This window comes from Ranitomeya variabilis, chromosome 4 (genome assembly GCF_051348905.1).
Source record: "Ranitomeya variabilis isolate aRanVar5 chromosome 4, aRanVar5.hap1, whole genome shotgun sequence".
In the NCBI taxonomy this organism is placed as follows: Eukaryota; Metazoa; Chordata; class Amphibia; order Anura; family Dendrobatidae; genus Ranitomeya; species Ranitomeya variabilis.
Window position 1 is genome coordinate 58,255,360 of NC_135235.1, and position 13,419 is coordinate 58,268,778.

The window sequence follows — 13,419 nt, forward strand, 5'->3', positions numbered from 1 at the left end:
TTTCCTCTGTCTCTTTTCCCCTGACTAATAAATATGGAATGGAGTGACATATGGTGCAAATATACTGTGGTCTTCTCAGTGGTTGTTTATTTGAATGGATTTTTATAATATTGATATTGTTATGTCCTTTGTAGTTTATTTAAACCGTAATTTTTTTAATTGTTTATTTTTATACTAAATGCACTATTTTAGTTTATCCAATTTTAAGATGTATGACCCAATGTGGGTGTAACAGACCGCCTTTGGCAGACGGGTTCGGTGTACACAGGCTTTGGTTGTTTTTTTTTTAGATATTCTATATGTTTCATGGAATTCTTTATGAAATAAAAATGAAATATAGTTTAGAAAGTTGTCATACTGGGAGGTATCACATTAATACATTTATTGTTATATTCAAATGCAGCTGTGGTACTAGTAACGATCATGCAAGGGTGGTGGAGAGCGGCAGTAATAGGTTTACATGTGGTTAGTATAGGCACACAGCAGGGTGCATCTGAAAGGCCTATATATGGAGCAAGATGTACGGGACGGTAACCCTGATGAATAGTGCGTTACACTCTGAAACGCGTTGGTTAGCTTTTTGTCCCAGCTTGTCTCCATAGGCCTGTGACGTCACACGCTGCTTGTCAGCGTCGGCCATCTTTTTTCAGTGCAACCAGGGGCGCCTCCGGCCGGGATGTTCCTGGCTCTGCACTGAGTACCAGCATCCTCTGCCTGCCTACGGCGACCACTACCCGATCGTTGCCATTGGAGGGGCCATTGCGTCCCCACGCTTACTACTCATATCGGCAGGGATCTGACCACCATCTTCGCTAGAGGCACCAGAAGCAGCCACTCAACAATCACTGCCAGCTTATGACACCTTGCCTGATACGGTAAGAGTTATATTTTCAAGTACATCATAGTATGCACTGGTGTGATACCATGAATTGCGGCCATCTGATTTCAGTGTGAGTCTATCCTTGGTGCATTTACAACAGGCAAATCAGTTATCACATTAGGACCTCTTACATGTTTTATTATATACATTTAGACGTGCATTAAACAGTGTAAGGGGTAAAGTAGGCGAGGAGCCCATTTAATAATCTGCAAATTGTTACATCATAGGCACTTGTAGCGCAGTATTTGTGTTATACAGTCACTTTATAACGGGCATGAACATCGTGCGGGCCACACATCCATAAGATGGCACAATGCCAGCCCAAAAAACACAAGACTGTTAATAGGGTTTTTCACTTAAAGAAAAGTGAACCCCAAACTCTTTCATCTCCCCTGGTGATCTTGTTTCGGTGTCTTTGCTGCAGTGGGTGACATGCACAATACCAATACAGCCAACCACAGAGCTCGGTGGCTCATGCGGTAGACATTATGAGAGCTTCTGAGCTCAGTGATTGGCTGCAGGGGTGATGCGATTGTCACTGCTGCAACCAGAACACAGGAGCAGAGAGCCAGCGCCGAATCCAGGTGTCTACTTTACTTAAAATGGAAAACTCCATTAAACAAGTCATTACTGCGCCCCGGATAAGTGCCCGGCTTACTTATCCAGATCCTGCTGGGACTGCTCGGCAGAACTTGTCATCTTTCCTCCTTTACCAAGAAGACCCTAGAAGCTCTGATCTGTTTCCACAGCAAAAAGATTCATCTGGTTTTGTAGCAAACTAAGAAGATTGATCAGTGCCTATATAAAAGGAAAAAAAAAAGTTTAATTTATTAATATTATTCATTTAAGGACGAAAACATCTGATGAACACACATGGTCAGCCATATCTTTGATTACACTCTCAGTACAGCTCCAAGCTGGAAGGTGTATTCCCAGGTGCCCACCTGGGAATGCAGGGTCCGGGCGGTCTGCAGCTCTTCTTGCAAACTCTCGGACTCGACCTGAATAGTGGAAAGAGCAGAAGTGGCATCCCGACGTAACTTGTGCAGCATCATGGATTGTTTTGTGAACAATCCGTCCATCTCTGCATTATGGGAATCAACCTATAAACAGAGGGACAATGAGCGTGTACAAATGGCAACGAGTGAGAACATATCTGCATGTGAACAGTTAAAATAAAAATCCTTTTTGTATGTAACTACATAGGACAGTTACACCTGCCTTTTTGAGTAATATAGTCTAAGGGTGGGTATTTTAATAAATTCTACACCGATATTTTTACAGTTGCAGAGCTCTATACGTTGTAAATGGGGCGGCTCCTCCAGCCACTGCATGGATTTGTGCAAGCCTCATGAGGCCCCAGAAAAGATCAAGATCTTACAAGTCTCTGAATGTTCAGAGTGGTTCATGCAAAATCAAATACGGCAACGATGTTATCTGAAAACTTCTGTCACTCCCGGAAGCCACACGATTGAAGAGCTTATCTGAAGAGTTGTAGTTTAAGTCCCTGCATGTGAATTGCACTATTTCCACTAATAGTGATGGCAATGCAAAAAAAAAAAAAAAGTGTTATATGCTATTATATCACTAGTCATGTACCTTGTCTGCTACAGCCGAGAAACTCTGCATGCTTCGACTCATCTGAGAGTTCAGATCCAAAACAGAGGTGACGATTGGCAGCAGGTCAGACGCCAGGGCTTTCTGCAGAGCAAACTGGCGCTCATGCTGCCGGAAGAGATGACAGAAACCAGAGCAAATACTACATGACCAGATATTCGTGCATAAAGCAAAAGCAACACAGTGCAGCCTAATAGAAAAGGGGATAGAAAGTGAGAACAAGTCACCACCTATCCGCAGGATGATCAGTGGGGGGCCGTCTGCTGGGGCAGGCACCGAAAGGCAGAACAAGGAACTTTGTCCCAGTTACAAAGATCGACCGACACCATTCATTCCATATCGAGAGCAAAACCTGACAGCTCTCTTTCAGACTACCCCATAGAGAATGAACGGAATCTGAAATGTGACCTTATTTTGTATCTGGGATAAAAGTGCATTGATCTGCTGATAGGTGGGGGTCCCAGCGATCATATCCCATCAAACAGTAAGTTATCACCTTTTTCCTCCAGACAACCCCTTTAATATAGATTGGGTTCCTAACCTCGGCATCCCCCACCGGTCTTTCATTACATGCAGCTGGCATGCCAATCAATGGCTGCAGGGGTCACACACCATATTACTGGAAACAACGCCAGTAGTATGGTACGCGACAGCTGAGGCCATTTTTCGCTGTAGTGGTCACATGTGATCTGTGCTGCAAAGATGTCACTTAATAAATCCATTGCTACGTACCAGGAGTTTCTGCAACTCGGCCTTGGCTTCTGCAGACAGGCCTTCTTGCTTGCTTATTCCATCCATGAGCTGACCGAATAGCCTGGACACAGTATCTTGAACCGTATTAATAGATGTGGACACTGCAGCCACTGTGGCACCTAGTGCTGAAGAGCTGGCACCCAGGAGGTCATCTGCAAGAAGAATGGCTTATAAATGGCGGACTGTCCAAACCTCTATCCCATAAGTGCAATTATCCAGCTAAACAACTAAGGCTGAGAAAACGAGGTCCTCGGTTTATTACTAATGTAGAAAGATGCACCCTTACAACACTAGGATAGTTTAAAAGGTTTTTCTGGTTTCGGAGAAGCACTGTCCCTGGTTGTAGTTTATAAAAAAAAACAAAAAAAAAAAAAAACACACACACGTGTTATTGTCTGAAGCATTGACAGATCGACAACACTGCAGTCAGTGAAGTGAGTGTCTTGTGTCGTCTACTCGGACAAAGACTCAGCTCCCAGATTGGCTGCCATGGGCGGATGTGATGTCAGCGCTGCAGACAAACATAGGAAGCAGCAGTGGAGACTCAATGGACCAAAGGAGGGTGAATAAAACCTACATTGAAAACCTCTTTTAGAGATAGCCATTCAATAGTTTTAGCCACAATATGGAATAGTGGTTGCAGAGTTGAGTAAAATAGTTCGTAGTCCATTGCAGAGATTGGTCTCTGGGAGCCAAGCACTTCTTCCCCTGCATGTGGTTGGCCAATCATAAGCAGGCAGCAACACAGGGGAAAATAAATAAATAAACACCATCCTATCTTTATGGATCTCTGCAGCTACAGTGTAGAGATACAGCTACAGCAGAGTTATGCATCATTACAAAAACTTCCAGATCTCATCTCACTGCAGTCAGTGTGGGAGGGAGGGTCGAGAGTGGACAGCACTTTGAGAGGAGATCTAGAAGTGTTGGTAATGATACATAACTGCAGCTGTGTATAGTTACAGCAGATGGCGTTTCCTTTCCTCCCCTGCAGGACAGTGGCAGCTTATGATTGATCATTACAGGTCACCAAAGACTGCTCTGGTAACACCCAGTTGAACTATAAACAAATTATAGCCTAAACGCTAAAAACCAGCATCACCGATACGGAGAAGAAATTAAGAAAGGAAAATGCATTTTACTCAAGCCTGCAGCCACTATTCCATGATGGGGCCAGTTTAACATGCTCAAACTGGTGAAAGGTCCTCCGCCACATTTATATAAAGCACACGTGCAATATTATAATTTTCATTGAAGCACTTACTTATTGAGCCAGCATACTCGTCCAGCTTGCCTTTCTGCATTGCACTGTACTCCTCAAAAGATTCCAGCATTCTACAAAACATTTTATCTATTTCTTCTGCAAAGTTCCCCTGGACCTGGGCGTTGTGCTGCTCCACTGCTGCCTTGCGGTCCAGCTTGGCGTGGAGACCAGACACATCCTTTGTGGTTTCTGTCACAGTGCTCAGCAACTAGAAGGAGCATTTGAATTGTCAGGATTTTCCGAAAGATTAAAGACGACAAGCAGGAGGAGCAGATCATAGCAAGTGTCTGAGGATTATCTCCTCTGTATGAATAATACACAAGTAGACCATCATTCATGGATGTATGCTTAAGAAAACTAGCGATCACAGACAGGAATACGCATCCAAGGCTTCATTATAGCAGGGAGCCGTATTCTCGTAGATACTGAGAAAGACCTGTCAATCAGAACCAGGAAGCAAGAATGCCCATGGCTCGGGCAGCATGAATCACCTCCACAGGCTACATTCAAGAAGTTTGACATTTACATTAAAGGGTTATTTCCATTAGTAAGTGTTTTAATAACTCTAGGATATGCCAAGACATTGGATTGTTGGGTTGCCAGAAGCAGGACCTCCAACAATCATTAATGTGAATGAAGGTGCTCAGTGCTGTGTACCAATCAGGTTTTGTGTGTTAATAAAGCAGCGCTGCAGCAGTGGCCAGGAACCGCTCTTGTGCAGAGAAAAGACTGAAAGGGCGCAGTGCTGACACCCCTTCATTCTTGAGGATCCGCAGAAGTTAGGCCTCCAGTAGTCAGGCCATATGCTAATTATATGCCATCACTGACAGACCAGTGAATGCACCTCTAAAGGAGGGATTGGGTGTATGCGGCAATGGATTGTACGAAGAGTTACCTTATTGGCCGTAAGGTGAAGTTTCTTCTCTGTGGTATGTAAAGCAGATGTCACAAACTCCTCCTGAGCGAGCTGAAGTTTAGATTCCTGCAGATTCTTCTGGGTTTCCTCTAGTTCCTGAGACTTACATTGCAGCACAGTGTTACACTCTTCCAGCTCCATCTTATTCTCCGAGAACAGCTCAGTGACCTGCCAGAAAAGAGATACGGTATATATCGGTCACTGGCAATAGCCTTAGGGCCGTCTAGGTTTCTCAAAGTAAAGAACACCAAGGCTGAACTCACCCTTTTCAGCTCCTCCTCGAGAATGGCAAGTTTTTCCGTGTATTCGGTGATCTGTTCTTCTTGGCATACTATTTTACCCTGGAGCTGCCTGAACAGTGAGAATATGGACGGATTAGGCTGTGACCACACAGGAATAATGAGGTAAATGGGGTCAGTGTGACAAGCAAGGCACAACAAGTGAGAACCAGCCGGATATTTTGAGACTTGCCCGTGGCTATACCTAGCAGGTCGCAGTGATTCCCTATTCACTTGCACTAAAGTTTGATGAATACAGAGATCTTCGACCCCACGGCCTGTCACTGTATAGGCCCAGCTTAATTACTCTAATCTCACCTGTTCAGCCCAACTTACTCGTAATTCTCACTGGACATGTAGACCCCGTTCCTCTCTCTGGCTGCAGCCAGGTCCCTCTTCAGGCGCTCAATCTCTTCAGTGTATTCCTATAACAAATCAGGATAACTTTTTATAATGCTTTATAAGCTTCTACCAAATTTTAATTAAACATATGTATGCAAATTCATTTTAAACAAGAATCTCCCTTATGTGCAGAGAGTTTTGCCCTTTGACAGTTTGTGGAACATGAATGGTTCGCAGCATCAGATCATTTATTGTTGTAGATCCGCTCTAATGGTGGGCATATCCCACTGTACACACTCGTAAACGAGCCAAACTAATGCCTAACTATTATAAATTTAATTCATGAATTTTATCATCTTTTTTTGCACGACCGCCATTAGGTTTGACCATACAAAACAGAAACTTATCACTAACCAATGATAGAGATGATCTGGGAATGCATTCGATGATTCCGGGCCATCGGTCACAGTGACAGGAGTCCAGATAATCGCCTCCTACCGGATTGAATCAGCAAATCTTTTGACTACCTGTCCCCGCACAACGTCACGTGTTTCACACCGCAACAATGTTTTTGCGCCAGGCCAGCTAATCACAAGAGTATTGAGGGAAGCCATTAGGCAAGAGGCGGTTCTCAGGGCTCGTGTCCAGCAGCCACGGATCACTGACACGGCCAATGAACTGGGTCCTGTCAACCAATGTGCACATCCTCCATCTAATACCAAAGTCTCATTCATCCAAGACATTTTCCACATACAAAGTTCAATTTTCCTCTTTTCTTTTCAGAACTAATAGCAGAAAAGACAACAAAAAGACGGATACAAATGGCAGAAGTCGGGGACCATCGAATCCCCAGTCACGGTGAGTGACAAACCAGGGACTGTCGGACCTCAGGAATGTGTGACGGAGGGTCCAGTGAAGGCCAAGTCCAGTAGCTAGAAGCGAGATATATTTGGCAGAAATGTTAATCACCTTGATCAGCGCCCGCTTAGTGAGCTTCTGATTCACCTCTGGCTTATTCATGATGTTCTTTGCCTGGTTGGCATATTCCAGAGTGCTTACAGTTTCCTACCGGTGGGAAAAAATAAATAAATGATTATGTTTATAAGAAATAGTCTAATTGTGGATGAGCATAAAGACGACAATCCTACAACCCCGCTGACACACGGATATTTGGCTCAGGTCATCCAACTAGGACGCGAGTAGGATTTGAGAGACTGCAGATGGCCAACAGTATATTGGCGACAGTTAGAGGACTGCAGATGTTGGATTTCAATATGCCTGATGCTTTTATCTTTAGGGGACATATGCCATCACTAGAGATGTCTAGCACCTGCATTCCCCCATTGAGAGTGTACACTCTGCAGAGCTGAGCGTGCATATCTATACATCCATTCTCACTATTATATGGAGTGGCTCTAGAGGACAAGCAATCATAAATTAGAGAGCCAAGACCAAGCATAAGTTACCTCTAAATTAATGGAGGCTGGCGAGACTGTGGCAATAATGGAGGTCTTGGTCCTTCCTCCTAGAGAGTCCTGCAGGATTCGGGTGAGCTTAGACTCCCTGTATGGGATGTGTGGAGCTCTCTCTACCAGGGCGGTGATGACTCTACCCAGTGTCAGAAGAGACTGGTTGATGTTCCCAGCTTCACGGGCCCTCTTGTCTACAGCTCCGGAGCGAACGATGTTCTCACTTCCAGCCAAATCCACCTACAGGGGGAACGAGAAGTAAATGGTAACTGGTGCTAGGGACACAAAGTTCAGACACAAGAGCACAGCAGTGATGGGAATGAGACTGATGTCTCTGCCAGAGCACATAGTGATGAAGTCTTGGCCACCTCCAAGGTCACTGATTGGTGAAGGGGTCAGGTGACCAATTGTACAGAACATCATCACTTCTGGTCCAGGGTGGGACCACCAGAGCAGTAGTATGCAACACTAAATATAAAAATTCATTGCCCACTGATCAGTTTTTAAGTAAAGAAAACCCCTTTAAAGCAGCGTTCCAGTGTTACATTACTGTTATTATACCATAATGCTATGATATGTTGTATTATATATTCTTCAAACCAACTCTTAGGACAGTGGTTCTCCTGACGCAACAATTTTCTGCACAGTTGCTGGCTGGATATAGAGAGGAGAGGAAAAAAAAAAAATATATAATAACCCCACAACTATGCTAGAGGGCCACAATGCTGTGATTTCATTCTTCACTATGGAGGATCAGAGGGGTCCGGGCAGTCATCTCCCAACTATCAGGTGATTAGACCATATCCTAATACACCCACCATTTTAATGAAGAATCTCACTTTACACATTAATGACCAAACCCTTACCAAATTAAGTTTTCCAATTTTCACCAGTTCTTCTCCATCCACTGTAGTCTCCTTCATGTGGATGGTGACGGAGAACACTGAATGAGAAAGACTGGAGGGAAACAGTGGAAACAATTTAAGCTACTGCCAAAGCAAAAATCATCCCATAGGGGGGAAAGTTTTTATAATACTATTTTAAGGTTTTACAGAACTATAGAAACATACGTAAGGTACGGACCTGGAGTAGGCGTTCATTAGGGTGGATGCTGTGGTCCTCTTTGCTGCTCCTCTTTCCAAGATATGATACACTTCGTCCTTGTTGTGGACGGTGACTTCTTCCAGGCCCTTGATTATCACTCCCCTCTATGATACAGTGACATAACGGCATTAGATTTCTGTCTTTTTTTGCATTTGAAGATTATAGGAGGCTACAGGAGGAACAGATTTGGTTTATTACTTTGTTGCGGGGATCATCAAACATCTGCAGCCTCTCGCCAACATCAGGAGCCGGACTCAGAAGGTCAAAGAGTTCCTCGTTGTAGATTTCCAGCAAAGAGACCTTCACAGAGAACTCTGTGCCGTTGTCAGAAAGCTTCTCAAAAATCTGGTGAAGAGTCCGAGGAATAATACCGGCCAGAGGGTCCTGTGTGGAAGACAAGCTCGTCAGGAATATAAAAAGGGAAGAAGTAAAATACTGTGGTCTCAGCAGTCCTAGGCTACGATTGGATCTTTTAGCCAAGGCATTTCCTAGAAGGTAGCAGCGGTTTATAACTGCTTCTGTCTTCTCTTCCAGCTTACATAGTGCTTTATAATTTGTAGATTTATGGGTGATTGGGGAAACCTTTGGAGACCCAGTTACAGGGGCAACAGAGTGAAGAACTACACAATTTGGTCCTTTTAGTTATGCTTCTTAAGTAGTTAAAAACTGATGTCGTAAAGGGGGTTACAAGCGCTACTTAATGGTTTATGACCCCCAATTAAAATAAAACATTCATACCCCCCTCCTGTAGCGGGACAGTTCCAGAAAAGTCACTGTTCCTGGAGTGTGGCGTGACCTGCACCAAACGCCGGCTGCAACCCCTGAGCAGCCATTGACCGATGGAAACACTGGCGCTGACTTCACTAGAACAGAACCACTGCCGGAGGCGGGTATATATGGTTTATATGTTAATTGGGGCCCAGAAATTAATATTTGGCAACCCCTTAAAAAAAAAAAAAAAAGAAATAAAAATTAAGAGTTAAAAAAAAACAAAAAAAACACCAGAATACCTGTTCCCAAGTAAACTCTTCATCAGCAGATCTTTCACCTTCCATGGTGAAGGTTTTCCCTGTGCCAGTCTGACCGTAGCTAAAGAGAACATAGGTGATGAGGTACTCAGAAAAATACGCTAACATGACAATACTGGATTTGAAAAAAAAGTATGAAAAGTATGAAAAGTGTCATAATCAGTGTCATCTGAGCTTAGAAAGCCTGATCCACACCAAATACATTAGAGAGAAACATCTGAGGAACTAAATTCTCGGAGCAGCCACTCAGGCAGGTCCCACTTGTCCTATAGGGTTTGTACAAAGATGCATCACAGGGTAGGAGGGGGGGGGGGGGGATAACGTCCTAATCGCAAGGGTTCTAACTGCTGGGACCCCCACTGATCGAGGTTCAGGGGTTCTCTGCTGAGCTCCAATTAAGAAGGAATGAGATACATACACTCAACCACAGCTCCATGCCACTAGGGAGAGCAGAATGCCCAGTTCTTGAGGTCAGTGGGGGGGGGGGGAATCTCCATGATTAATATATTATTCCCTACCCTGTGGATGGAGGAAAACTTCTCATCTTGGTTCAAACTCCTAAAACTCGACGTGCCGCTGGAGTCCTGCCTAAAGTGCCGCCTTCTACAGGAATGCTTGGAAGACATAACATGAAAAGGTACTCACGCAAAAATGGTGCAGTTATAGCCCATAATGACCTCATCCAAGATGGGACAGACTACGCTCCTGTACACTTCAATCTGTTTAGCTGAAGGACCAAATACCTGCAGATACATAGAAATGGCATTAGTACCTGGTGCTGCAGTCACATCACAACTTTCCGGTGCACAAAGCTCTTACTTCATACATGGACTCCCTGCAGATGAGCAGATATACATGGAGGGTAAGTAATGGGGTGGTAGGAGACATGGGACCCCTGTAAGAGTAATTAATGGAGGTCCCAGCAATCACACATCTCCTTTTCAGGATAGGTAATAAATGCTCATTGTTAGATAACTGCTTTTAATATCTTCCAAGGTCACAGTCACCTTGAGACTACCCCCCCCCCCAAAAAAAAAGAAAAAGCTGCTACCCCCCTCTATACGTTTAAAGCTGAGAGTCACCTACCATATCAAACATGTAGTTTTTCTTCCCCAGTTTATTATTTATTCCTCCAGTCTGGACAGAAACCTCCTTACGTTGGGGGTCACATTCTAACACAGAATGAGAATTCGCCTTCCGCTCCAACTGATTGAAGGGTCTGGAAGGGAAAAAGACAGAAGTGACGCAACATACAAGGAGGACGGTCCGAAACGTATCACTGCCAATGGGACAATTGCTAAACTCCAATGTCATCCGATAACCTTGTTTGGCCGACAGCCATGTTGCCCCATCCCTCCCATACACGTCACATGCCTTTACCCCGTGTGTAAAGTGCGTAACAGGGTATATAGTTCATATGTGTTATATACAGATATGTCCTTAGAGGAGGGATCTGTCAACTGACTTCACGATACTAAATATATATCTTAGCCCTGATTAGACCGGTGTATTTGCTCTGATAATCCATAACAGAATTGCTTTATGAGATAGTAACAAACTATGCATACCTAGCCTGACAGCTCCTTAGTGTCCCCCTCCCTGCTGCTGAATCTCTGCACACAGCCTGACAGCTCCTTAGTGTCCCCCCCCCAGCCCATTTGCCAGTTCCTCAGTGTCCCTGCACTCTGCTGATGAATATGAAATAAATATAACATAGGCAATTCAGAAGATGGTGAAGGTGCACACATTTGTCTGCTCCCTGTACAACAGGACACCACACAGGGAACATACCTGCATCTCACGACAACTTGGATGTTTTTTCCCTTGTCTTCTTTCTTATTGGACATGGAGGTTTGAGATGACATATTCCCTAAGGTGACCTAGAGGAGAACAATGGAGGGTTGGTGACCTGTAGAGGGATCTAGAGTTTTACTAGTAAAAAGTTTGTAATTTCTATTATACAAGAAACAAATAATAAAGCTACGGTAAATTTTGATATCTAGATAACAAACTAATGACAGATGAACCTTTAAATGCACTTACGAGACTGATCAGGGTTGGTTCTCAGTGGTACTGTACTGCTCTCATACTGACTTATGGAGACAGCTGCAGTACCACTGACAGCCACTATACAATCTATGGCGCTGCGGCACCTTCAATCATCTGATCAGTGCTGGAAGTCGGATGGACCCCTAATATGTGTTATTGACAGTCTTGAGAGGTTTAAGGAGACGTTTATAAAAGGTGAAAATGGGCAGCTCTCCATAGACAAATACATAGGCCTCAGAACTGTGTCGCTGTCCCAACACGCCTTGTAAATCCGAAAAAAAAAGGGGGGGGGGGGGGTGTATGTTTCAGCTCCACAAATGTATACAAATATGTCCTAGATGTTTTATGCCAAAAAAGTACTTAAAAATAGGAATAGAAGAATCCTTTAAAAAAAAAATCCATACCAACGATGAGTTTCTGGCATTAAATGCACGTTCTCGTGCGCCGTGGCACTGTCCTGTGCACTTACCCCAACGAATGAACATTTCTTACTGTCACAATCTGACAGCATGTCAGCAAAGTCGGTGGTGCTGCCAAAGTCGAGACCCTCGGCCCCCGTAGAGCAGCAGAGTCCGATCCTCCCCGAGCACGATGAGCCCCGCTGTGAGCGGCAGTTGAGCGGTTTCTGTGCCGCCTGCTAGATGACGCACGCCACAGCCGTTACTGCAGCCATGTAGGACGGTAGAGGGGAGTTAGAGTGGCTGAATTAAACCCCTTAAGGACCCCCCAGGAGTTATTCCTTATAAACAGCCATCGCTGCTTGTATAAACTATTTAGCAATTTACTGCTTATTAAGCCTTGGAGACCGACCACTGCTGACACCGGAACATGACCACTGATTGCATGCGCTTTTCTATGGAGCTTGTAAGCGCTGTTTCGAGGTTGGCGAGGATCGCTGGAACGTACCTGCAAGCCCCGATATAAGGCATCCTAGCATGCTTGTATGCATCCCTGTTGTGGATGACAAAATATAAGACCTTTTATTATACTCCCCTACACCGCCGTCCAGTCCGGTCGTATTGATCCTGCGCCTCCTTCTTGCTTCACATGGATGACGCATCCTACATCATCCACAGCGCCCCCCATCGGCCCTTTCCTCGCACATGAGCATTAAAGTGCTGTGCTCTGCCCTCGGCAGATTAGAGAAGTGCGCCTGGCAGGGGCACGATGGGGGACACCATGTAGATTACATAGGACGCGTCATCCACATGAAGCAAGAAGGAGGATGGGGCGATCACGAGGCGCAGGATCAAGACCAGAGACGCCCACTGGACAGACCGCAGTCTAGAAGATTGTACAGGCCCTACATTACATGGTAAAGAGCTGGCTTCCCTTTAACTAATTAATTGTTTTTCAATTTACTCCAATCGAGGGCGACAACTGCACAGAGATGTACGTTTTGGAATATGAGGAGGAAATCCACAAAATCCCCGGAGAACACACAAGTAGATTAACCCCTTCCTGCTACATGACATCATACAGCGGGTGTGAGGAGGGGGCTCAGGAGCGCACACACTTCATACTAGGCGGGCGCCAGCTGTGTTACACCGCAGGCATTTTCCAATTGATCGCAGTGACTGCACCTGTCAAACTCTGGAAGGGTCGTTTAAAAAGTTGTATTCCCATTTCCAAGATCCTAACCCACTATGCAGCAGGAATAATAATAAAATATTATTAATAGCAAATACCTAAAATTAGAAATGTAGTATAGTTCTTCTG

At 44.6% G+C, this 13,419-nt stretch overlaps 1 protein-coding gene across 1 annotated transcript in view; it reads right to left on the reverse strand.

The window, feature by feature from the left end:
- LOC143769743 (kinesin-like protein KIF11) overlaps nucleotides 1–12,317 on the reverse strand; it is a 45,961-nt gene extending 33,644 nt beyond the window's left edge. Inside the window, 18 exon segments of the mRNA XM_077258572.1 lie at nucleotides 1,542–1,678; nucleotides 1,825–1,983; nucleotides 2,480–2,605; nucleotides 3,230–3,402; nucleotides 4,515–4,722; nucleotides 5,410–5,598; nucleotides 5,694–5,781; nucleotides 6,045–6,133; nucleotides 7,020–7,115; nucleotides 7,517–7,759; nucleotides 8,386–8,476; nucleotides 8,603–8,727; nucleotides 8,822–9,007; nucleotides 9,634–9,712; nucleotides 10,297–10,394; nucleotides 10,738–10,870; nucleotides 11,443–11,531; nucleotides 12,170–12,317. Of these exon segments, the coding sequence (XP_077114687.1) occupies nucleotides 1,542–1,678; nucleotides 1,825–1,983; nucleotides 2,480–2,605; nucleotides 3,230–3,402; nucleotides 4,515–4,722; nucleotides 5,410–5,598; nucleotides 5,694–5,781; nucleotides 6,045–6,133; nucleotides 7,020–7,115; nucleotides 7,517–7,759; nucleotides 8,386–8,476; nucleotides 8,603–8,727; nucleotides 8,822–9,007; nucleotides 9,634–9,712; nucleotides 10,297–10,394; nucleotides 10,738–10,870; nucleotides 11,443–11,531; nucleotides 12,170–12,211 (2,351 nt within the window). The 5' untranslated portion in view covers nucleotides 12,212–12,317.
- Between the last annotated feature and the right edge of the window lie 1,102 nt (nucleotides 12,318–13,419).